This window comes from Euprymna scolopes, chromosome 11 (genome assembly GCF_053919585.1).
Source record: "Euprymna scolopes isolate OS-2025 chromosome 11, ASM5391958v1, whole genome shotgun sequence".
NCBI classification, from domain to species: domain Eukaryota; kingdom Metazoa; phylum Mollusca; class Cephalopoda; order Sepiida; family Sepiolidae; genus Euprymna; species Euprymna scolopes.
In genome coordinates this window covers 1,465,001-1,488,798 of record NC_136492.1, presented here as the reverse complement: position 1 = coordinate 1,488,798, position 23,798 = coordinate 1,465,001, and the positions used below count along the sequence as shown (strand labels likewise).

The 23,798-nt window shown below is 36.2% G+C and overlaps 2 protein-coding genes across 3 annotated transcripts in view; both read left to right on the top strand.

Annotated features, from left to right (window-relative positions):
- The window catches only part of LOC145288257 (uncharacterized), a 298,307-nt gene that overhangs the window by 163,975 nt on the left and 110,534 nt on the right, over positions 1-23,798 (top strand). The gene's annotated exons all lie outside the window — the stretch shown is intronic.
- The window catches only part of LOC145287719 (uncharacterized), a 158,471-nt gene that overhangs the window by 77,573 nt on the left and 57,100 nt on the right, over positions 1-23,798 (top strand). For both annotated transcript variants that reach the window (XM_080135471.1, XM_080135470.1), the window contains exon 5: positions 7,945-8,109. In XM_080135471.1, coding sequence (XP_079991597.1) covers positions 7,945-8,109 — 165 coding nt within the window. The remainder of the gene's footprint in view (positions 1-7,944; positions 8,110-23,798) is intronic.

Here is a 23,798-nt window from a genome sequence, read left to right as displayed (position 1 = left end):
GCTCTGTAATTACATTGAGCTTTATAAATTAAAGATTAGTATATGAAAGTGATATATACTTGAAAAAATCACATTTCCCAATAAATATATAAATTAATATATATGTTTATATATATATATATATATATATATATATATATATATATATATATGTTTACATATATATATATATATATATATATATATATATATGTATGTGTATATATATATATATATATTCGTTTATTTTATAAAGTTAAAAAAAATTCGTTATTTGGCTTAAAAGTGTTAAATGTAACACGTCTCTTATTTGATTTTCAAATTTCACTCAACGTTTTTAATGAATAAACCTACCCAGACTTATATATATATATATATATATATATATATATATATATATATATATATATATATATATATATTTGGGGCGTACAGAATTTAATAATGGCTAAATACCAATCAACATAATGGTTTTAAAAAATAAAAAATGAAGATAAAGGTTACCTAACCAGCTTTCGTTCCTCACTCAACAAGGCCAAATCGAGGAAAATTCGATTAAAAAAAGGGTCATGAATATGGCGGGGGGGGGGGAACGAAAAATGGTGTGGCTATGGGTTCCCTATTGGGACCAACGTTGGCTAATATCTTTGTGGGTTTTCATGAACAGGGTCTATTGTCTGGTTTGCACAAACCAGACATTTATTTTCTTTACGTTTATGACATTCTTTGCTTACTTGACAACGAGACGAACGCGAATGCTTTTTTTTGTGTCCCTCAATAACGTTCTTCCAGCCCTTAAGTTTACGGTAGACAAGGAAACGAATTCTACTCTTCCGTTTTTAGATGCTCTTGTGTCCAAGACATCCTCGTGTTTTCTTCTGTTTATCGTAAACCAACCTTTACTGGTCTCTATACGCGTTGAGACTCTTTTTGTCCTACAAATTAAAAATACAATTAAATTAAGACTTCAGCATATAGGGCCTTGATGATTTGTTCTAAATTTAATCTGGATGACGAGCTTAAATTTATTACTAAGACCCTTTGTAACAAAGGTTACCTATTAGATATTGTTGAAACTACTATTAATAAGAAAGTTTCCAATTTTTATAAACGTAAAGAAATCATAGTTAATAGATGTCTTGTTTACCTACATCTACCTTGGCTAGGTAACATCAGCACCGATTGGCTAAGCACATATCTTTGTCTGTGCAACGGTGTTATTCTGCATCGAATCCACGTGTTGTTTTTTCAACTAGACCTATTTTGCCGTCCATTCGCAAGAATGTCCCCCACCATAATAATTGTATTATTTGTTTATTTATTTAAATGTAGTTGCAGTCCACACTATGTTGGCGAACATCGCAAATATTAGATTTCCGTTTGAAACAAAATGTACCAGCATAGATTCTTTATGCAATTTTTTCACCCTTGGATGTTCTGAACAATACGTATAGTTCTGCGATTTGCGACCACTTTATAAATAACCATGCGTGTGCCACGAATTTCAGTGCTGACATGTTTATGATCTTGAGTAAGTCGCACTCGCCCTTTCATTTGAATATTCTAGAGACTATTTTTATTAAGTCTTTGAGACCTTCTCTTTGCAAGCAAAAAGAAAATATTTTAGGATTTAATTTAGTCTCTATGTAATTTTTCCCCATTTATTTTTCGTTTTTTTTCCTCCTTACGTCATATTCATGACATTTTTAAAAATCATATTTTCCTCGATTTAGCTCTGTTGAGCGAGGAACGAAACCTCGTTAGCTAACCTTTATTTTCATTTTTTTTTTAAATCATTATGTGGATTGGTCTGTATTTAGCGAATATATATATATATATATATATATATATATATATATATATATATATATATATATATATATATATATATAAGAGAAAGAAAATTAAAACTGTAAGTTAAACTTTACAATCAAAACTTATTGTTCGACTGAATACTAAAAAACTATTTACAAAATGCTTATTCCGCGGAGTTTCAAAGAATGCTATTTTTGCTATTCTTCTCACCAGAGGACATAAAGAAATCAGCAAATTATATTTGTAGCAATGCTAGAATTTCTTAGTTATGGCATTAAGTCGAACCGCAATTTATTATAGTCATAAATTGCCAAAAAAAAAGCAAGTGAAAAAATGTTGGATATGCAAAAAGATATAAAAATTAAACGCGCATGATATTTCAGTTTGCACGAAAATTCTTTCAAGGTAATCCGAAAGGCGAAAATAGTTCTTTAGAGAGAATGGAGTCCAAAATGAAATCCATTTTAATGATGCATATAGTCAGGTTGGAAAGTTTTACAGCAGCCAAAATAATGAACATTGTTTTTCCAACAGTGCAGTAGCCCAAAGAGAAGTTGATCTCCAGTCAAATGGGATGAAAAATAAAAACAAGAGAAAAACACCAATTCACCGTTCATCGTCGGTTTAATTAGAAAAAAGTGATTTCAGATTAAAATTTTAAAGAATTAAGAGCAGGCTAAAAAAAAAAAATCATCCCGTGAAAGTTTGTATTACTCCGACCGGATATTGTCTAGACAGACCGAAACAATTCTTTCTATAAATTGTTAAATTCGATTTCTAATCCTCACTCCCCTACCCGTTTAAGGGTAGGGGAGTGAGGATTAGAAAGTTTTAAGTGTGGCAGATTCTTAGCTTCAAAGTAATTATAAGGCTGTCGAAATGTCATGATGTTAATGATGATGATGATAATGATGACAAATAATAATAATAATAATAATAATAATAATAATAGTAAAACCACTAATAATCATAACTATCTTAGTAATAATAGTAACACATTTTGTAATAATGATTAAAAAACGGTAATAAAGATGGAGGTAATTATAATAATAGTTATAAAAATACTATTGTCAGAAAAATTAGTATTAGGAATAAACATAATAACAGCAATAGTGATAGTGATAGGAATGATGATGTCAACAACATACCAATAATAATATAAAATAAAAAGCGGAAAAGATTTATTAGTCAAGCAAGTAGCTGCTCGGCTAAACAAAATGTTACTTGCAGACTACTATTGAGTAATGAAGCCGTAGGTACGGCAAGAAAAAAACAAATTTTTAATTTCCTCGTCAAATATTTAATGAATTCCTTTGGAATAGTGATAATAATAATCTTCATGTTCTGTTTCATTTCAGGTATTATTTTATATAATTTGATATAATATAGATTAATTTTTTTTAATCGTTCCTTAAGTTTTTCCAACCAGTCAACTATTCATACTAACATAACATAACATTTAATAACTGTACTCATTACTGTTACTACTACTCTTTATTTCTAACAGCATCAGGCAGACTGCTTGCTAGAACTATCGCTTGCACATTGATTTTTACAGAAAGAGAGAGTGAGAAAGAGAAAGAGAGAGAAAGAAAGAGAGAGAGAGAGAGAGAGAGAGAGCTAGCTGCAGGTGTAACATAAAAAAATAATTTCTTCATCAAATATTTAATGAATTCCTTTGGAATAGTGATAATAATAATGCCATGTTATTCTGATTTATTAGAGATATTTTATATATTTTGATATAAAATCGATTTAAAAAATACTTTAGAGATTTGGTTGTTTTGGTTTTTCCACTGTAACTATACTAATTTTACACAATAGCTGCCAGCTGCAACTATCACTTCTAACTGATCGCTTGTTAGGACTAATTATGCTGGTTTTCCACTGTAACTATTTATACTAACCTTTCTGACAAAAGACGCTAAGCGACTATTAATACTAACTTTACACAATAGCTGCTAGCGCCAACTACGCTTCTAACTGATCGCTTGTTAGGACTAATGATGCTAGTTTTCCGCTGTAACTATTTATAGTAAACTTTCTGTCAAAAGACGCTAAGCTACTATTAATACTAACTTCACACAATAGCTGCCGGCTGCAACCACACCTTCTAGGTGATCGCTTGTTAAGACTAATGATGCTATCTTTTTGTTTTAATTAAAGCTGCTTGTGTGTACGGCTGTTTGTAAATAAGTATTCTATACTTCCACCGGTACTCTTGCATAATTTGACCCGAATCCTCGTGATTTCCCGTCAAACCCGGATCGGGCGAGACCGGCAATCATTGGTGTCAGCCGAGCAGCGTAACAGACGTAGAAGGAAAAAAGCAAAACAAACCGAAAAAAATACAAATTATAAAAAAAATAACAAAAAAACCTACACTGAAAAAAGCAAATATGTTTATTTAATTAATTTTAGGGTGCTTATGCAGAGAGTGATCCGTGCTGAAATAATAACGTTATTATTTAAAAAGCCATTCTTAACATGGAGAGGGAAGGGTGTTTTGTACCTATTCTTACAATTGAATAAAAAATAAACATATAAAAACGTTAATTAAACTTGGTAATACGATTGAAAAAATAGCGCGGGTCACTCTCTGCTTAGCACCTATTTTAGTATTTATTTATTGCAAAATATTTATCAACAGCAAGTTATGTAAATATTGTTATCTTCAAGAAAAGGTTGTTTACCCGTATGTTAGGTTTAAGTACAATTTTTTGTTTTTCTTTAACCGTATTGTTTTCTTGATTTTTATTTTATTTTCAAGACTTTTTTTTTCAGTCAGGTGTTTTAGGGTGGGGGTGCACAGAAATAGAAAAAATGTTTTTTTTCCAAAGAAATAGTGATTTTTTTCGGTTGTTAATTGCCGGCGGAAGGGCTTTCTTGAGATGAGGATATTTCCTTAGGAATCTTTTACTTCGGTCGACTGACTTGATCGGCCATCGATAGCAAAGAGGGAGGTGATGGGATGGGGTAGAGAAAACGGAAGGACCCCCTCCCAACTGGATAGCTTTCGGAAATGTGATTTATGATGGAGACAAAAGGTTCGTTTCAATATTTTTGTCTCCACATAAATTCAAGTAAATATGTACCCAGAAGCTCCCGGGAAAGCAATTTCTTTTCCTGACAATATGAGATTGTCTGCATCGGCGTTTCATTTGTTTTTTCTAACCTACACAGATTTATTTCATTGCCTGTCATTTTTTTCTGTTTGGCGAGTCTGAAAATATAGTTGTTTGTCAGCTTTTGGGGGTTCAGTCGATTTCTTCCAATTCGAATGTCGTCTGCTTTCATTTACATATCGCTTTTTCATTGGCTAAGCAAACTCCAGAAATTGAAACACAAAAAAAAAAATAAATTCAAAATAAATAAATCGTTAAAGATAACTAATCATAAATTAAAAAATTACTAAAAACATTAAAAAAAAAAGAAAATAATAACGTTTTAAAGTCGAATTAGGGTTTCAATATTTGAACGACGCTCGGCTGACACCGATGATTGCCTGTCTCGCCCGATCCGGGCTTGACGGGAAATCACGAGAATTCGGGTCAAATTATGCAAGAGTACCCTTCCACCTAACAATTAAATGAACAAAAAGATATCGTAAAACTTGAAAATACTAGTCGAACAATGTAATCCTTAAAAAGGGACTATTTACGTTCAACACCGGTAAAAAGGGACTCTTTATGTTCAACACCGGTATCGATTAATTAAATCAGAAGGTTGTTTATATTTTGAAATGAAGCTAGCATTTAATCATACTATTATTTCAAATGGAAGGATGTGATTATAATTTAATTTTAATTAATCACGTGTTTAACAAAGAAAAAATAAAACAGGATGAAATTATAAAATGTGATTGGCTGACGTACACGATTGCTACCCCACTTGCGAATTACGCATCGGCTCCGATGTTGTACGTTGTTCAGTCGAACAACGTACAACATCGGATACGGTTGATTATGTAACGCAACTGAACGCAACGGAGTTACGGAGTCAAGATACAAAAAACAAAAACAATATATTTATTAAAAAATTACTTTATTTTTTAACACAACTTGTGTTATTACGAAACAAAAAAGAAAAAAAACTTCTTGTATTATTGAATAATAAAACAAATATTACAAAATGTGATGATACTTTTCATGTTATTCTAAGCATGTTTGATTAATTAATAAATATCATTTTATTATTTTTGTTGTTATTAATGTTGTTGATAAATATAATTTTAAAAAGTTAGGTATTTTATTGAAAAAAGATTTCTGCATCAACAGAAAAATATTCAACAAAATGTTTACCCGGAAAATTATTTTACCGAAAACTATTAATATTAAACTTTAAAAAGGAAGATACTAGAATTAAAAACAACAACTATTTCATTTACACTCAATCAGGTGTGCGTTATGCACTAATGAAAATGTAATTGGCATTTTATTGCACTTTTTAAGATTTTAAATATTTATAAATTTTCTCATTATAAAAAACGATTATTATATTGATTATGATTTTTTTGACAGAAGAAATAAAATTAATTGCATATAAAACATTAAAAGAAACATATTTAATCGTGTGAAAAATCTAAAATCATTAAGTTATCAATAAATTTTGTCGTCATAAAAATATGATTATTAAATTAATTATTATTCGCCAAAAAAAAAACAAAACAAAAAAAAAAAAAACATATCATCGAATTATGAATATATTGTCATAAAAAAGATTGTTGTTTCATTTTAATAATTATAATGAGAAAAACTGTTTTATTTCATTAAAATTAAAAAGTATACATAAATTATGTCGAAGATACATAAATAATTTTTTATAATAACAAAATTTGTTGATGATTCGCTGATTTTGGATTTTATAGTTTTTTCTTACAAATTAAAATGAATTCAACCATCCTTTTTATAATCACAAAATGTATTGATAATATATTTATTTATAATTTTTCATTACATGTTTTTTCTTTTAAAATCAAATAAATTTCTGATCAATTTACTAAATAATCATTTTTTACAAAATATATTTACATAATTTGCCAAAAATGCATTGCTACAATTGGGTAATTTTGCATTTTCATGATACAAAGATGTACTCCGTGCAAAGTACATTCGAACAATTATTGAAACTGCAATTTAAACAACAACAACAACAACAACAACAACAAAAACAACAACAACAAAAACAACAACAACAACAACAACAGAAACGCCCAGATAAATGGCAACAACAGTTATTTGAACACAAGAAACGCTAAGATGAATGACAACAACAAAAACAACAGCACATATAAGAGCAGTTTATACAAGTCATAAAAATAATACGTCCACTGATAATGATACTGCATTTTCATAAGACTTAATATGGAATGCGATTAGCAATTTCTACTACGAACCTGAAGAAGGTAAATCATTGGAAGATTTTTTTCGTCGGTATGAACATTTTTTTTAGAATCGACTGCAAACGGAAACTAGAGACAACCGCGCATAAGAAGTGGATTTTATTTTGCCATAGAAAATGTCGAAATTATCTTTCGCTGAGATGGTGGAACTTCTATTTAGCCCGAAAATCTCTTTATTCCATAAGCGTTTGTCATGTCTAAAGTTGCAGAATGGCGAAGATGATTTCGCAACGTACACAGCCGTGGTAAATAAAAATTGTGACGAAGTCAAACTTGCACACGTCAGTGCAGACGATTTTAGAGGTTTAGTATTTGCGCAAGGACTGATTTCTGGTCGAGATGTGGAAATGAGGAGGCGTGTCCTAACAAAATTAGAAAATGAATCAGTACCTTACCCCACAAAAGTTAAGGAAAGACTGACGGAAAATATAGATTATTAAACAAAGATTTGATTGATATCGAAATTGGAATAATGCAGATAAAAACGCAGGCAGACAATTAAAAAAAAACGTAAAAAACAAAACACAAGGGAAAAAGGACACACATATATCGACACATTGCTAAGAAAGTATTCGAAGAAGAAAAATCCTGTCTCCATGAAATCGATGTGGTAATTTGCATTAGGTTAAGGACTGTCCATATTTATAAAGAAAATGTTTAATATGTAAAAAAATTGTTAGTTTTATTAATGCATTTTTATGTTGTTCTTTTATTGTAATTATTTTAATGTAGTTATTTTTAATTTACAGGTTATTCAAAGGGACAGAACAATGATTTGGATGGGTATTGGAACAATTCCAAACCTAATTTGTCGGAAGGAAATTGTGTGGCTATGAACAACGTTGGTTTATTTATGGTGGATAATTGTTTTTGGCAACATTTTTTTGTTTGCCAAAGAAAAGCATGCGGTCAAAGTAAGTAAAAAATCAGGTTGATGTATACATATATATATATATATGTATATGTGTGTGTGTGTGTGTGTGTCTGTGTGTGTGTATGTGTCTGTGTGTCTGTGTGTCTGTGTGTGTTCTTTGTTTATGATGGCACGGTTACACAATCCACTTTCTTACCCTCCTTTTGTTTTTAGTCGAGCTCATGAGTATATATATATATATATATATATATATATATATATATATATATATATATATATATATATATTAAAGTGATGGTTGTGTAGTTCCAACGAGAGAAAAAATGTATATTTAAAAGAGTGTAGCCATCAACAATTGTGGGTTTTTTTTAAAGGTTTTCATCATATTTTTATTTTAAAATATTTTTATAACGCGTTTCAAGCTTAGAGTGTGCTCTCTTCAGATATTTTCGTTGAGAGGTGACTGGTTTGCAGTAGACAGAACAGTTTCCGATGGTTCGTTGTTCTAAACAAGTCTTGAGAGGTGACTGGTTTTCAGTAGACAGAACAGTTTCCGAATGTTCGTTGTTCTAAACAAGTCTTGAGAGGTGACTGGTTTGCAGTAGACAGAACAGTTTCCGATTGTTCGTTGTTCTAAACAAGTCTTGAGAGGTGACTGGTTTTCAGTAGACAGAACAGTTTCCGAATGTTCGTTGTTCTAAACAAGTCTTGAGAGGTGACTGGTTTGCAGTAGACAGAACAGTTTCCGATTGTTCGTTGTTCTAAACAAGTCTTGAGAGGTGACTGGTTTTCAGTAGACAGAACAGTTTCCGAATGTTCGTTGTTCTAAACAAGTCTTGAGAGGTGACTGGTTTGCAGTAGACAGAACAGTTTCCGATGGTTCGTTGTTCTAAATAAGTCTTGAAAGGTGACTGGTTTGCAGTAGACAGAACAGTTTCCGAATGTTCGTTGTTCTAAACAAGTCTTGAGAGGTGACTGGTTTGCAGTAGACAGAACAGTTTCCGAATGTTCGTTGTTCTAAACAAGTCTTGAGAGGTGACTGGTTTTCAGTAGACAGAACAGTTTCCGAATGTTCGTTGTTCTAAACAAGTCTTGAGAGGTGACTGGTTTGCAGTAGACAGAACAGTTTCCGAATGTTCGTTGTTCTAAACAAGTCTTGAGAGGTGACTGGTTTGCAGTAGACAGAACAGTTTCCGAATGTTCGTTGTTCTAAACAAGTCTTGAGAGGTGACTGGTTTTCAGTAGACAGAACAGTTTCCGAATGTTCGTTGTTCTAAACAAGTCTTGAGAGGTGACTGGTTTGCAGTAGACAGAACAGTTTCCGAATGTTCGTTGTTCTAAACAAGTCTTGAGAGGTGACTGGTTTGCAGTAGACAGAACAGTTTCCGATGGTTCGTTGTTCTAAATAAGTCTTGAAAGGTGACTGGTTTGCAGTAGACAGAACAGTTTCCGAAAAATCGTTGTTCTAAACAATTCTTGAGAGGTGACTGGTTTGCAGTAGACAGAACAGTTTCCGAATGTTCGTTGTTCTAAACAAGTCTTGAGAGGTGACTGGTTTTCAGTAGACAGAACAGTTTCCGAATGTTCGTTGTTCTAAACGAGTCTTGAGAGGTGACTGGTTTGCCGTAGACAGAACAGTTTCCGAATGTTCGTTGTTCTAAACAAGTCTTGAGAGGTGACTGGTTTTCAGTAGACAGAACAGTTTCCGAATGTTCGTTGTTCTAAACAAGTCTTGAGAGGTGACTGGTTTGCAGTAGACAGAACAGTTTCCGAATGTTCGTTGTTCTAAACAAGTCTTGAGAGGTGACTGGTTTGCAGTAGACAGAACAGTTTCCGAATGTTCGTTGTTCTAAACAAGTCTTGAGAGGTGACTGGTTTGCAGTAGACAGAACAGTTTCCGAATGTTCGTTGTTCTAAACAAGTCTTGAGAGGTGACTGGTTTTCAGTAGACAGAACAGTTTCCGAATGTTCGTTGTTCTAAACAAGTCTTGAGAGGTGACTGGTTTGCAGTAGACAGAACAGTTTCCGAATGTTCGTTGTTCTAAACAAGTCTTGAGAGGTGACTGGTTTGCAGTAGACAGAACAGTTTCCGAATGTTCGTTGTTCTAAACAAGTCTTGAGAGGTGACTGGTTTGCAGTAGACAGAACAGTTTCCGAATGTTCGTTGTTCTAAACAAGTCTTGAGAGGTGACTGGTTTTCAGTAGACAGAACAGTTTCCGAATGTTCGTTGTTCTAAACAAGTCTTGAGAGGTGACTGGTTTGCAGTAGACAGAACAGTTTCCGAATGTTCGTTGTTCTAAACAAGTCTTGAGAGGTGACTGGTTTGCAGTAGACAGAACAGTTTCCGAATGTTCGTTGTTCTAAACAAGTCTTGAGAGGTGACTGGTTTGCAGTAGACAGAACAGTTTCCGAATGTTCGTTGTTCTAAACAAGTCTTGAGAGGTGACTGGTTTTCAGTAGACAGAACAGTTTCCGAATGTTCGTTGTTCTAAACAAGTCTTGAGAGGTGACTGGTTTGCAGTAGACAGAACAGTTTCCGAATGTTCGTTGTTCTAAACAAGTCTTGAGAGGTGACTGGTTTGCAGTAGACAGAACAGTTTCCGAATGTTCGTTGTTCTAAACAAGTCTTGAGAGGTGACTGGTTTTCAGTAGACAGAACAGTTTCCGAATGTTCGTTGTTCTAAACAAGTCTTGAGAGGTGACTGGTTTGCAGTAGACAGAACAGTTTCCGAATGTTCGTTGTTCTAAACAAGTCTTGAGAGGTGACTGGTTTGCAGTAGACAGAACAGTTTCCGATGGTTCGTTGTTCTAAATAAGTCTTGAAAGGTGACTGGTTTGCAGTAGACAGAACAGTTTCCGAAAAATCGTTGTTCTAAACAATTCTTGAGAGGTGACTGGTTTGCAGTAGACAGAACAGTTTCCGAATGTTCGTTGTTCTAAACAAGTCTTGAGAGGTGACTGGTTTTCAGTAGACAGAACAGTTTCCGAATGTTCGTTGTTCTAAACGAGTCTTGAGAGGTGACTGGTTTGCCGTAGACAGAACAGTTTCCGAATGTTCGTTGTTCTAAACAAGTCTTGAGAGGTGACTGGTTTTCAGTAGACAGAACAGTTTCCGAATGTTCGTTGTTCTAAACAAGTCTTGAGAGGTGACTGGTTTGCAGTAGACAGAACAGTTTCCGAATGTTCGTTGTTCTAAACAAGTCTTGAGAGGTGACTGGTTTGCAGTAGACAGAACAGTTTCCGAATGTTCGTTGTTCTAAACAAGTCTTGAGAGGTGACTGGTTTGCAGTAGACAGAACAGTTTCCGAATGTTCGTTGTTCTAAACAAGTCTTGAGAGGTGACTGGTTTTCAGTAGACAGAACAGTTTCCGAATGTTCGTTGTTCTAAACAAGTCTTGAGAGGTGACTGGTTTGCAGTAGACAGAACAGTTTCCGAATGTTCGTTGTTCTAAACAAGTCTGGAGAGGTGACTGGTTTGCAGTAGACAGAACAGTTTCCGAATGTTCGTTGTTCTAAACAAGTCTTGAGAGGTGACTGGTTTTCAGTAGACAGAACAGTTTCCGAATGTTCGTTGTTCTAAACAAGTCTTGAGAGGTGACTGGTTTGCAGTAGACAGAACAGTTTCCGAATGTTCGTTGTTCTAAACAAGTCTTGAGAGGTGACTGGTTTTCAGTAGACAGAACAGTTTCCGAATGTTCGTTGTTCTAAACAAGTCTTGAGAGGTGACTGGTTTTCAGTAGACAGAACAGTTTCCGAATGTTCGTTGTTCTAAACAAGTCTTGAGAGGTGACTGGTTTTCAGTAGACAGAACAGTTTCCGAATGTTCGTTGTTCTAAACAAGTCTTGAGAGGTGACTGGTTTGCAGTAGACAGAACAGTTTCCGAATGTTCGTTGTTCTAAACAAGTCTGGAGAGGTGACTGGTTTGCAGTAGACAGAACAGTTTCCGAATGTTCGTTGTTCTAAACAAGTCTTGAGAGGTGACTGGTTTGCAGTAGACAGAACAGTTTCCGAATGTTCGTTGTTCTAAACAAGTCTTGAGAGGTGACTGGTTTTCAGTAGACAGAACAGTTTCCGAATGTTCGTTGTTCTAAACAAGTCTTGAGAGGTGACTGGTTTGCAGTAGACAGAACAGTTTCCGAATGTTCGTTGTTCTAAACAAGTCTTGAGAGGTGACTGGTTTGCAGTAGACAGAACAGTTTCCGAATGTTCGTTGTTCTAAACAAGTCTTGAGAGGTGACTGGTTTGCAGTAGACAGAACAGTTTCCGAATGTTCGTTGTTCTAAACAAGTCTTGAGAGGTGACTGGTTTTCAGTAGACAGAACAGTTTCCGAATGTTCGTTGTTCTAAACAAGTCTGGAGAGGTGACTGGTTTGCAGTAGACAGAACAGTTTCCGAATGTTCGTTGTTCTAAACAAGTCTTGAGAGGTGACTGGTTTGCAGTAGACAGAACAGTTTCCGAATGTTCGTTGTTCTAAACAAGTCTTGAGAGGTGACTGGTTTTCAGTAGACAGAACAGTTTCCGAATGTTCGTTGTTCTAAACAAGTCTTGAGAGGTGACTGGTTTGCAGTAGACAGAACAGTTTCCGAATGTTCGTTGTTCTAAACAAGTCTTGAGAGGTGACTGGTTTTCAGTAGACAGAACAGTTTCCGAATGTTCGTTGTTCTAAACAAGTCTTGAGAGGTGACTGGTTTGCAGTAGACAGAACAGTTTCCGAATGTTCGTTGTTCTAAACAAGTCTTGAGAGGTGACTGGTTTGCAGTAGACAGAACAGTTTCCGAATGTTCGTTGTTCTAAACAAGTCTTGAGAGGTGACTGGTTTGCAGTAGACAGAACAGTTTCCGAATGTTCGTTGTTCTAAACAAGTCTTGAGAGGTGACTGGTTTGCAGTAGACAGAACAGTTTCCGAATGTTCGTTGTTCTAAAGAAGTCTTGAGAGGTGACTGGTTTTCAGTAGACAGAACAGTTTCCGAATGTTCGTTGTTCTAAACAAGTTTTGAGAGGTGACTGGTTTGCAGTAGACAGAACAGTTTCCGAATGTTCGTTGTTCTAAACAAGTCTTGAGAGGTGACTGGTTTTCAGTAGACAGAACAGTTTCCGAATGTTCGTTGTTCTAAACAAGTCTTGAGAGGTGACTGGTTTTCAGTAGACAGAACAGTTTCCGAATGTTCGTTGTTCTAAACAAGTCTTGAGAGGTGACTGGTTTGCAGTAGACAGAACAGTTTCCGATGGTTCGTTGTTCTAAACAAGTCTTGAAAGGTGACTGGTTTTCAGTAGACAGAACAGTTTCCGATTGTTCGTTGTTCTAAACAAGTCTTGAAAGGTGACTGGTTTTCAGTAGACAGAACAGTTTCCGATTGTTCGTTGTTCTAAACAAGTCTTGAAAGGTGACTGGTTTGCAGTAGACAGAACAGTTTCCGATGGTTCGTTGTTCTAAACAAGTCTTGAAAGGTGACTGGTTTGCAGTAGACAGAACAGTTTCCGATGGTTCGTTGTTCTAAACAAGTCTTGAAAGGTGACTGGTTTGCAGTAGACAGAACAGTTTCCGATGGTTCGTTGTTCTAAACAAGTCTTGAAAGGTGACTGGTTTGCAGTAGACAGAACAGTTTCCGATTGTTCGTTGTTCTAAACAAGTCTTGAAAGGTGACTGGTTTGCAGTAGACAGAACAGTTTCCGATTGTTCGTTGTTCTAAACAAGTCTTGAAAGGTGACTGGTTTGCAGTAGACAGAACAGTTTCCGATTGTTCGTTGTTCTAAACAAGTCTTGAGAGGTGACTGGTTTGCAGTAGACAGAACAGTTTCTGATTGTTCGTTGTTCTAAAGAAGTCTTGAGAGGTGACTGGTTTGCAGTAGACAGAACAGTTTCCGATTGTTCGTTGTTCTAAACAAGTCTTGAGAGGTGACTGGTTTGCAGTAGACAGAACAGTTTCCGATTGTTCGTTGTTCTAAACAAGTCTTGAGAGGTGACTGGTTTGCAGTAGACAGAACAGTTTCCGATTGTTCGTTGTTCTAAACAAGTCTTGAAAGGTGACTGGTTTGCAGTAGACAGAACAGTTTCCGATGGTTCGTTGTTCTAAACAAGTCTTGAGAGGTGACTGGTTTGCAGTAGACAGAACAGTTTCCGATTGTTCGTTGTTCTAAACAAGTCTTGAGAGGTGACTGGTTTGCAGTAGACAGAACAGTTTCCGATTGTTCGTTGTTCTAAACAAGTCTTGAAAGGTGACTGGTTTGCAGTAGACAGAACAGTTTCCGATGGTTCGTTGTTCTAAAAAAACCCTTGAGAGGTGACTGGTTTGCAGTAGACAGAACAGTTTCCGATGGTTCGTTGTTCTAAACAAGTCTTGAGAGGTGACTGGTTTGCAGTAGACAGAACAGTTTCCGATTGTTCGTTGTTCTAAACAAGTCTTGAGAGGTGACTGGTTTGCAGTAGACAGAACAGTTTCCGATTGTTCGTTGTTCTAAACAAGTCTTGAAAGGTGACTGGTTTGCAGTAGACAGAACAGTTTCCGATGGTTCGTTGTTCTAAAAAAACCCTTGAGAGGTGACTGGTTTGCAGTAGACAGAACAGTTTCCGATGGTTCGTTGTTCTAAACAAGTCTTGAGAGGTGACTGGTTTGCAGTAGACAGAACAGTTTCCGATGGTTCGTTGTTCTAAAAAAACCCTTGAGAGGTGACTGGTTTGCAGTAGACAGAACAGTTTCCGATGGTTCGTTGTTCTAAAAAAAAGTCTTGAGAGGTGACTGGTTTGCAGTAGACAGAACAGTTTCCGATGGTTCGTTGTTCTAAACAAGTCTTGAGAGGTGACTGGTTTTCAGTAGACAGAACAGTTTCCGATGGTTCGTTGTTCTAAAAAAAGTCTTGAGAGGTGACTGGTTTGCAGTAGACAGAACAGTTTCCGATGGTTCGTTGTTCTAAACAAGTCTTGAGAGGTGACTGGTTTGCAGTAGACAGAACAGTTTCCGATGGTTCGTTGTTCTAAATAAGTCTTGAGAGGTGACTGGTTTGCAGTAGACAGAACAGTTTCCGATGGTTCGTTGTTCTAAATAAGTCTTGAGAGGTGACTGGTTTGCAGTAGACAGAACAGTTTCCGATGGTTCGTTGTTCTAAACAAGTCTTGAGAGGTGACTTGTTTGCAGTAGACAGAACAGTTTCCGATGGTTCATTGGTTTAAACAAGTCTTGAGAGGTGACTGGTTTGCAGTAGACAGAACAGTTTCCGATTGTTCGTTGTTCTAAACAAGTCTTGAGAGGTAACTGGTTTGCAGTAGACAGTTCCACAGAGCAAAAGATTCTTACCGTGTCGAGACAGAAAAACCATGTGAAATTGCTACAGAAAAGGTTTAATATTTATGGGGCAATTCTGATTTCTGATTGTTTGGCAGCAGAACGTGAATTAATTCGAATCGTCAGTTCCATGCAGCATCGTATATAAATATAATCGCCCGACTGTGTGGGATCATACCTCATTACAACTCTGTTGTGTAGGGATGTGTCTCCTAGCGGCTTCGGCTACATGGAGACAGGGTAGTACAAGTCAAGGATTCGTCACTTGACACTCAGGCCAACAGGTGAGGGGCCGCGAACAGGCCCAGCCAGCACCTGCTGCACTGAGGTACGCCGCCTGGGTAATACCTAGGAGGTCCACCCTCCCAGGACTTGCCACCGGGCTTTCCGGTGGGGCAAGTTTATTGCTTGCTGCCTGAGGCGCCCCGACCGGGTAATGCCGACGGGGTTACTCAGGCAATTTTTAAAATTGCAGGAGTGCCCCTTCTTTAGGGGATCCGGCGGGGCTCCCACTTTCCGGCCTTGTGCCACATTTTGCTGATATGGGCGGCAATTAACTAACTACTCCATTACAACTCTGTTGTGATGGGATGTGTCTCCTAGCGGCTTCGGCTGCAGGTAGACAGGGTAGTACATGTCAAGGATTCGTCACTTGACACTCAGCCCAACAGGTGAGGGGCCGGGAACCGGTACAGCACCTGCTGGACTGAGGTACGCCGCCTGGGTCATACCCAGCTCTCCCAGGCCTTGTCACCGGGCTTTCCGGTGGGGCAAGTTTATTGCTTGCTGCCTGAAGCGCCCCGACCGGGGAATGCCGACAGGGTTACTCAGGCAATTTTTAAAATTGCAGGAGTGTCCCTTCTTTAAGGGAGCCTGCGGGGTTCCCACTTTCCGGCCTTTTGGCACATTTTGCCGATGTGGGCGGCATTTAAATAACTACCCCATTACAATTCTGTTGTGATGGGATGTGTCTCCTAGCGGCTTCGGCTGCAGGTAGACAGGGTAGTACAAGGATTCGTCACTTGACACTCAGCCCAACAGGTGAGGGGCCGGGAGCCGGCCCAGCACCTGTCGGACTGAGGTACGCCGCCTAGGTAATACCTAGAAGGTCCACCCTCCCAGGCCTTACCACCGGGCTTTCCGGTGGGGCAAGTTTATTGCTTGCTGCCTGAAGCGCCCCGACCGGGGAATGCCGACGGGGTTACTCAGGCAATTTTTAAAATTGCAGGAGTGTCCCTTCTTTAAGGGAGCCTGCGGGGTTCCCACTTTCCGGCCTTGTGCCACATTTTGCTGATGTGGGCGGCAATTAAATAACTAACCCATTACAATTCTGTTGTGATGGGATGTGTCTCCTAGCGGCTTCGGCTGCAGGTAGACAGGGTAGTACAAGGATTCGTCACTTGACACTCAGCCCAACAGGTGAGGGGCCGGGAGCCGGCCCAGCACCTCTCGGACTGAGGTACGCCGCCTGGGTAATACCTAGGAGGTCCACCCTCCCAGGCCTTGCCACTGGGCTTTCCGGTTGAGTAAGTTTATCGCTTACTGCCTGAGGCGACCCGACCGGGGAATGCGACGGGGTTACTCAGGCAATTTTTACAATTGTAGGAGTGCCCCTCCTTTAGGGGAGCCTTCTGGACCCCCACTTTTTGGCCTTGTTCCAAATTTTGCTGATGTGGGCAGCAAATAAATTCTCTACCTCATCATCAATCAAAAATAATGCCACAAAAATATTGCCACAAAAATATTGCCACAAAAATATTGCCACAATTGTCCGATAATTTGAATCTGGGAAGCTAGGTTTTGAGTTAAGATTCAGGAGAATTCCGATCGAGAGTTTAAAATAAATAAGCAGACGTTTGTTGAGAAAGGAATTCGTTGTTTAGTAATGTCATTGAAATAGTTATTTGATGATTCAATTCTGTTTATTGAAAAAGGAATTTGAAACGAAATAGGAAAATGTTAAAACATATTTGAAAGTAGGTTAGGCCGAAATAGGTTAGAGAACTCTTGTCGTAGACATGTAAGGAACAGTGCATGTTGAGACACGTGAGGCATGTCAGGCCACGGAATCGATATGCACGTTGTTTGGTCATACAATGACGTCATGAGTAAGAGATGAGTAGTCAATATAGTCAGAGTTGTCAGAGAGAGAAGTCAGTGCCGAGTCAGAGGCCGGACAGGGTCAGACAGAGAGCTGACATCCATCCTTTGGAAGCGAAGGTTTAGAAGAAGGAAATCATTTGAACTCCTTGATGCGAAACCATTGACCGGTCAAAGAAATAAAGGACGTCATCATATTTTATAACAGCTGTCTTGTGTTGTGGCATTCAACAAACAAAGGTATTGTGAATCATTTATATCAACTTGTGTTCCACTCATCTGTATAAAGAACTTTGTGTATGCACGCATGTAAGTAATGTTTCCTCATCATCTTAAGAATGTGTTTCCCTCTCAGTATCAAGAAATAATGAATGTCCCCTTCTGTGACAAAAGAACTGATAATCCTCATCTCAAAAATACATGTGTTAAAGAAAGATAATGTTTATAGAAACACTCCCAGAACTGTATAAATGTCAATCTCTCTTCTATCCATGTATCTATCCCCCTCTCATTATGTATTACATGTTCCTGGCTCTGTATTAAAAATGTACCCTCTTATTATATATACCGATATGTCTATCTTGCCAATATGAACAAAAACAAATATATAATATACATCATCTCATCTAATAAGACCACTACATAACAATCCGATTATGATGAAAAACTTAAAAATATTTTAATAACTAGCGGGGGTACCCGGCGTTGCCCGAGTGTTTGTTTCCGGGACGGGGGGGAGTTTTAAAAATGTTATGGTAGGTAAGTAGGAAGGATCAAACCCGGAGTCATGAGTAAAAGTAGGAAAATAAAGTGTGAAAAAAAAAAAAAAAAAAAAAAACATCTGCAACGTTAACAGTTCGGCCACCAAGAAAGGTCCATTCCAGTTGTTTAGGAAAAAAAAAAAAAAAAAAAACGACTACGGTAGGTCGGCGCGAACGTGAAAATATAATGTGAATTGTCCAGCACGCTAACCACTACGCCACAGAGCACTGCAGCTTAGTTTAGTGAGTTTAAATAACTTCACATGAAAGAACTACGAAGCCAAACCGGTGTTCTCTTCTCAACTGTTCCTTGTGAACGATCCCCAAACGGTGTTAAGTGGTGGCAGGGGGAGGAGGAATTTATTAGAGGGAAAATATTTTACCACTTCCATTGATCTTAACCGATTTTGGCCGTGACTTCTCAGCAGAAAAAGTATAGAAATCTAAGATTATCGAGGAATTTGAGAAATAATAAGCCTATAACACACCTCAGACATTGTTCTGCCGTTTGTGCATATTATATTTGCATGAAATATCTTGATTTTTAATCGTATTAATGTCAAAATCAGACGGGAAAAATGAGTTCATTTTATTTATATAGAAGAGAAGATAAAACGAAGTTTTAAAAAATTTAGTAAAAATCTTACAAATACATTAAAACTCATTACAGTTAATAATGCAAAAAAGTGGTAATTATCAACTCCCTAAAATAATACACCTGGTTATCTATATGGCACAGTCAAGATACATACACCTGATTTTCCACTCCGACCTATCATATCCCAAATTCCTACTCCCATCTATCGTCTAATAAAAAACATGAAATGAGCTTATTAGCCCATATATTCCTAGCAAATATAGTGTTGAACTAAGTCAATTATTAAAATCAATGCAACCAGAAAACAAAATAATTGCTTCTCGCGATGTGGAAAGTTTATTTACAAATATACCTGTAGTAGAAACAATACATATAATTATTAAGAACATTTATGATAACCCGCTATCCGGTCGTGTCATGGAGACATTGACAGCTTTTCTCTCACTTAGTTTTCCGCCTTCGGGTCACGGGTTCGAGCCCGCCTCCCTACTATCACATTTTTAACACCTGTCTTCATCCTGTTTTGATTTCCTCCCCACGCTACTACAATTCTTAACACCTTTCTTCACATTCGAGCCTGCCTGCCTACTACCACTATTTCTTTGCCCAAGATCAAAATGTAGTATCTGTTCTTCGGATGCTGCACTTCCATTTCTTGTTCTCTGTCAGTAGAGAAACAGCTCTTCACGGCTGAGACAATTTTTTTTATTTTTGTACCTTTTCTCCACGTTAAAAAACGACCCTGGTGTCTAACTCTGTCCCGTGGGGAGGCATTGTAAATAGGTACTACCACTTTTTTTGATCAACACATACTGTCTGTATGTTTGTCTGTCTATCTGTCTTGATATTTTAAACTCTATCTCTTCCGAAATTATAAGTCGCAGAGCGGCAGTAGGTGCCTCAAACGATGGAATTATTTATGGACCGTTCTCTTATGGATCTTTAGCCGGTTAAAATAGTTTTTAAGGGTCAAAAATGGGTCGAAATTAAAAAAAAAACTTATACATTTTGTACATTCATCTTATTTTCAATTTTTATTTTTTTAATCGGTTCAAATGCGTGTCACGTGGGTACAGTGGGAACGTCACCAGCTTTGAATGCTACAGTTTAGCTCTCGGTTCTGATTCTAGCTGATGGCACCGAAATATATTTTTTGTTATTTTTTAAATCACGATTCTATAGAAATCTATACGAAATCTGGACAAATTGAAATATCATATTTAAGCGTATTTTACGTTCGTTTTAAATACAAAAATGACACAAACAAGATTAATTAATAACTGCCATTCTATGCTTACGTCAGTTGAAACACGTAGTTAATTAAGAAGTTGTTCTTAGTTCAGTATTGGATTGGAGAAAGAAAATGCTTGTTCCATTTCTTGTGTCTCAAGCATACGACGCGTCTTCTCACGCGAAAACATGTTTTGCTAACTTTAATTTTTTAGAAAATTTAATTTTTTAGAAAATTTAATTTTTTAGAAAATTTAATTTTTTAGAAAATTTAGAAAATTATTTTTAGAAAATTTAGAAAATAATGGACGAGCAAGATTCCATGGAAAATTTCGAATTTTGGACAGAAAAACCAACACGCAGCAAATATGAGTATATTTACATCCCTATAAAAATAGTGCTTATATATTTTTTAATGTGCATGTTTTACAAGAATTTTACTGGAATGTTCTCTGATGAGCTCGTAGTACCCCCTCGACGAACATATCCCCACAAAGCCGGTTAGCAACAAAATCACACCCCTTCACTGTTGAGATCCCTAAATGTCAGAAAGTTTTCTACTCTTATAGATTCTTCCCTAGAACGGTTTGACTGTGAAATTTCTTTCCCGCTACCTGCTTCCCCAACTGTACTGATATGCAGAAGTTCAAATAGTAGCCTCTTAAGTCTAAGTTGCAATTTGTTTTGTTTATGGTAAAGATGAATTAAAAAAAACAATTAAAAATATAGAAATGACACAAATAAAGAAAAAGTAATAAGTGCCAACATTTTCGACAATCTATACCTGCAACAAGACGAAGATAAAATCAGTTGCAAGTGATGACCATTGTTTCTTATCGGTCATGACGTTCACTTGACAGGACTCTAACCTGAAAAGCTCATTAAGTATCTAGTCCAACTAATCATATTTTTGATAATCCTCATTTCTATGTTAAAGTTGTTGAATTGTTCAAGAACGACTGTATTAGGAGTAATAGACTTCCAAGTGATGTTCAGTATTTTACGGATGCACTTTTGATGAAACCTTTCCAGAGCTTTAAGATGCCTTCGATATGAAGTCCATGTTTGTGATGCATACAGTAGACAAGTTAAGACACATGACCCATATACACTGATCTTTGCTTTCACAGTGATTCCTCGATCTGACGAGACACGCTTTTCATACTTAGCAAAAATTAGTCTGGACTATCATGTTAATTATTTCGGCATCTAGGGTTCTATCTCTACCCAGCATACTAACAAAATATTTAAAGATATCGGTAAATTTCCTTATTTTGTTGGACTAGAGTTGGGAGGAGTAACTTGAATCGAAATAGGGGCATTTTAAAGTATCGGAATTGGCATCGGAATCAGATAAAAATGATCCTCATATAAGATTCTTAAATCATTTTAAATTGAATTGTCTTGTTGCTAATAATAAAATGATAAATATTCAGCGTTTTTTGTGCTGGTAAATTTTAAACGCATAGAACATCATTCTCGACCACCAGCACTAGCGTAACTAGGGGGGAGGCGGGTGACAGACATAGAGGTGGTGACAACCCCCACCGAAAAAATTTTTTCAGCCAGGCTAAGATGCAAAAATAGTCGGAAATAGAATTAATGTTTATATATTATATATTTTTTTAAGTTTTAGTTTAAAAAAAATCTTGGCGAGTATATAAAAAACTAAATTACAGGATTAAGACAGTCCAAAATGACTTACAAACAGATTTTTTGATATTTTAAGAAAAGAAAATGTGAAAACATCTCTTTCTGTAGTGAAGCGAATTGGTCAAAGGAAATCTGGATTTGGACACCCTAGAGCATCTACTTTAATGGACGACCACAGGCTTAAATTAACTGTTTTAAATGATCGAAAGAAAACTTATGTTGACCGTAGCAAAGAATTAAAAACAGGAGCTAGAAATTCTCTTCCAAGATATATAGGAAATAGTTTCTTCTAAAAGTCGTGCAAAGAAGTAATTTTTATCTAAGAAGAACATCAGTGATAGAAAGAGATTTTTCTCGTATTAATGTTTATATATTATATATTTTTTAAGTTTTAGTTTAAAAAAAAATCTTGGCGAGTATATAAAAAAACTAAATTACAGGATTAAGACAGTCCAAAATGACTTACAAACAGATTTTTTGATATTTTAAGAAAAGAAAATGTGAAAACATCTCTTTCTGTAGTGAAGCGAATTGGTCAAAGGTTCGAAGTCGAACGCTTGGTAAAAGGAAAATCTGGATTTGGTCGCCCTAGAGCATCTACTTTGAAGGACGACCACAGGCTAAAATTAACTGTTTTGAAGGATTGAAAGAAAACTTATGTTGACCATAGCAAAGAATTAAAAACAGAGGCTGAAATACTCTTTCTTGATATACAATATCTAGACGAATTAAAGAAATGGGATTTTCCCCTAAAAGGCGTGCTAAGAAGCCATTTTTATCTAAGAAGAACATCAATGATAAAAGGAGAGTTTTCTCGTGTTATGGAAAGAAAGATACAGACTGGTTTAAGAATGTATTCCGGTTAGATAGAATCCAGATTTTGTCTTGTTAGTGATGTTCCCGATGCTCCTGAACGGCGCAATCGAAGAACTGAAGAAAGATTTTCGCCAAGTTGCATAAAAACGACAGTTAAACACGGGAATGAAGGGATAATGGTATGGGGAACTTTTACTGCAGCAGGAGTTGGGGAACTTATTAGATGTGAGAAGTCAATCAACGCAAAGAAATACATTCGAATGTTAAAAACAGGACTGTTACTAAGAATCCAGAAACTGGGAATATCCAAGAACATTATTTTAAAACATGATACTGCCCCTGCACACACTGCTAAAGTCACAAAAAATGGTTTTCTGATAATTCAATTGATGTGACATTTTGGTCAGGTCAAAGCCCCGATTTAAATATTTGGTCCAAAATATCTCGTGCATTGGATGGAAGAACTTTTTCGAACAATGATAAACTGGGAAGCTGTGTAAAGCGAATGGTATAGCATCTCCTCTTCACAGTGTTCCACTTTGGTTGAGAGCATGTCTAAAAGGATTTATCTTTAAAAGAAATCAAAAGGGAATGCGATTCCATACTAAACATTTTTTCAAGTGAATGTCTTGTTCTGTGTTATTAGTCTCGTTTAAGTTTCCTTGTTCAATTGTTCTTTGTTCAATATAACTTTTAGTGCCATAAAATGTATAAAATTTGTTTGGCCCATTTTTTGAGGGCTCACGCGTGTATATGTACATATATATATGTATATACATGTATATATACGTATATATATGTATATATATGTATATATATATCCATATGTGGATATATATTTATATAGATATATGTATATATATGTACACACACACACACACACACACACACACACACACACATATATATATATGTATGTATATATATATATATATATATATATATATATATATATATATATATATCCGGGGTCTCCCTAGCCAGCATTGAGAAACCATTGGTAAAAAAGTGTGAAAAAATTTAACAATTTCAAAACGTTAACATCAAGTAAAGTGGACATTAAAGGAATTAGTGAATTCAAAAGTGTTCACACCTCTACGCAAAAACACTTTTTGGCGACATTTCTTCTTTGGTTTCGGTTTATGTGTTTGTACGGGGAAATATAAGACAATAAATCCCAGACTACTGATAGAAATTATTTTTGCTAATTGGCATCTTTCATATCGTTTGACGATTTAGTTTTCACGCTTCTCAGCTACTGACAAGACACACAAAAATAAATTTTCCA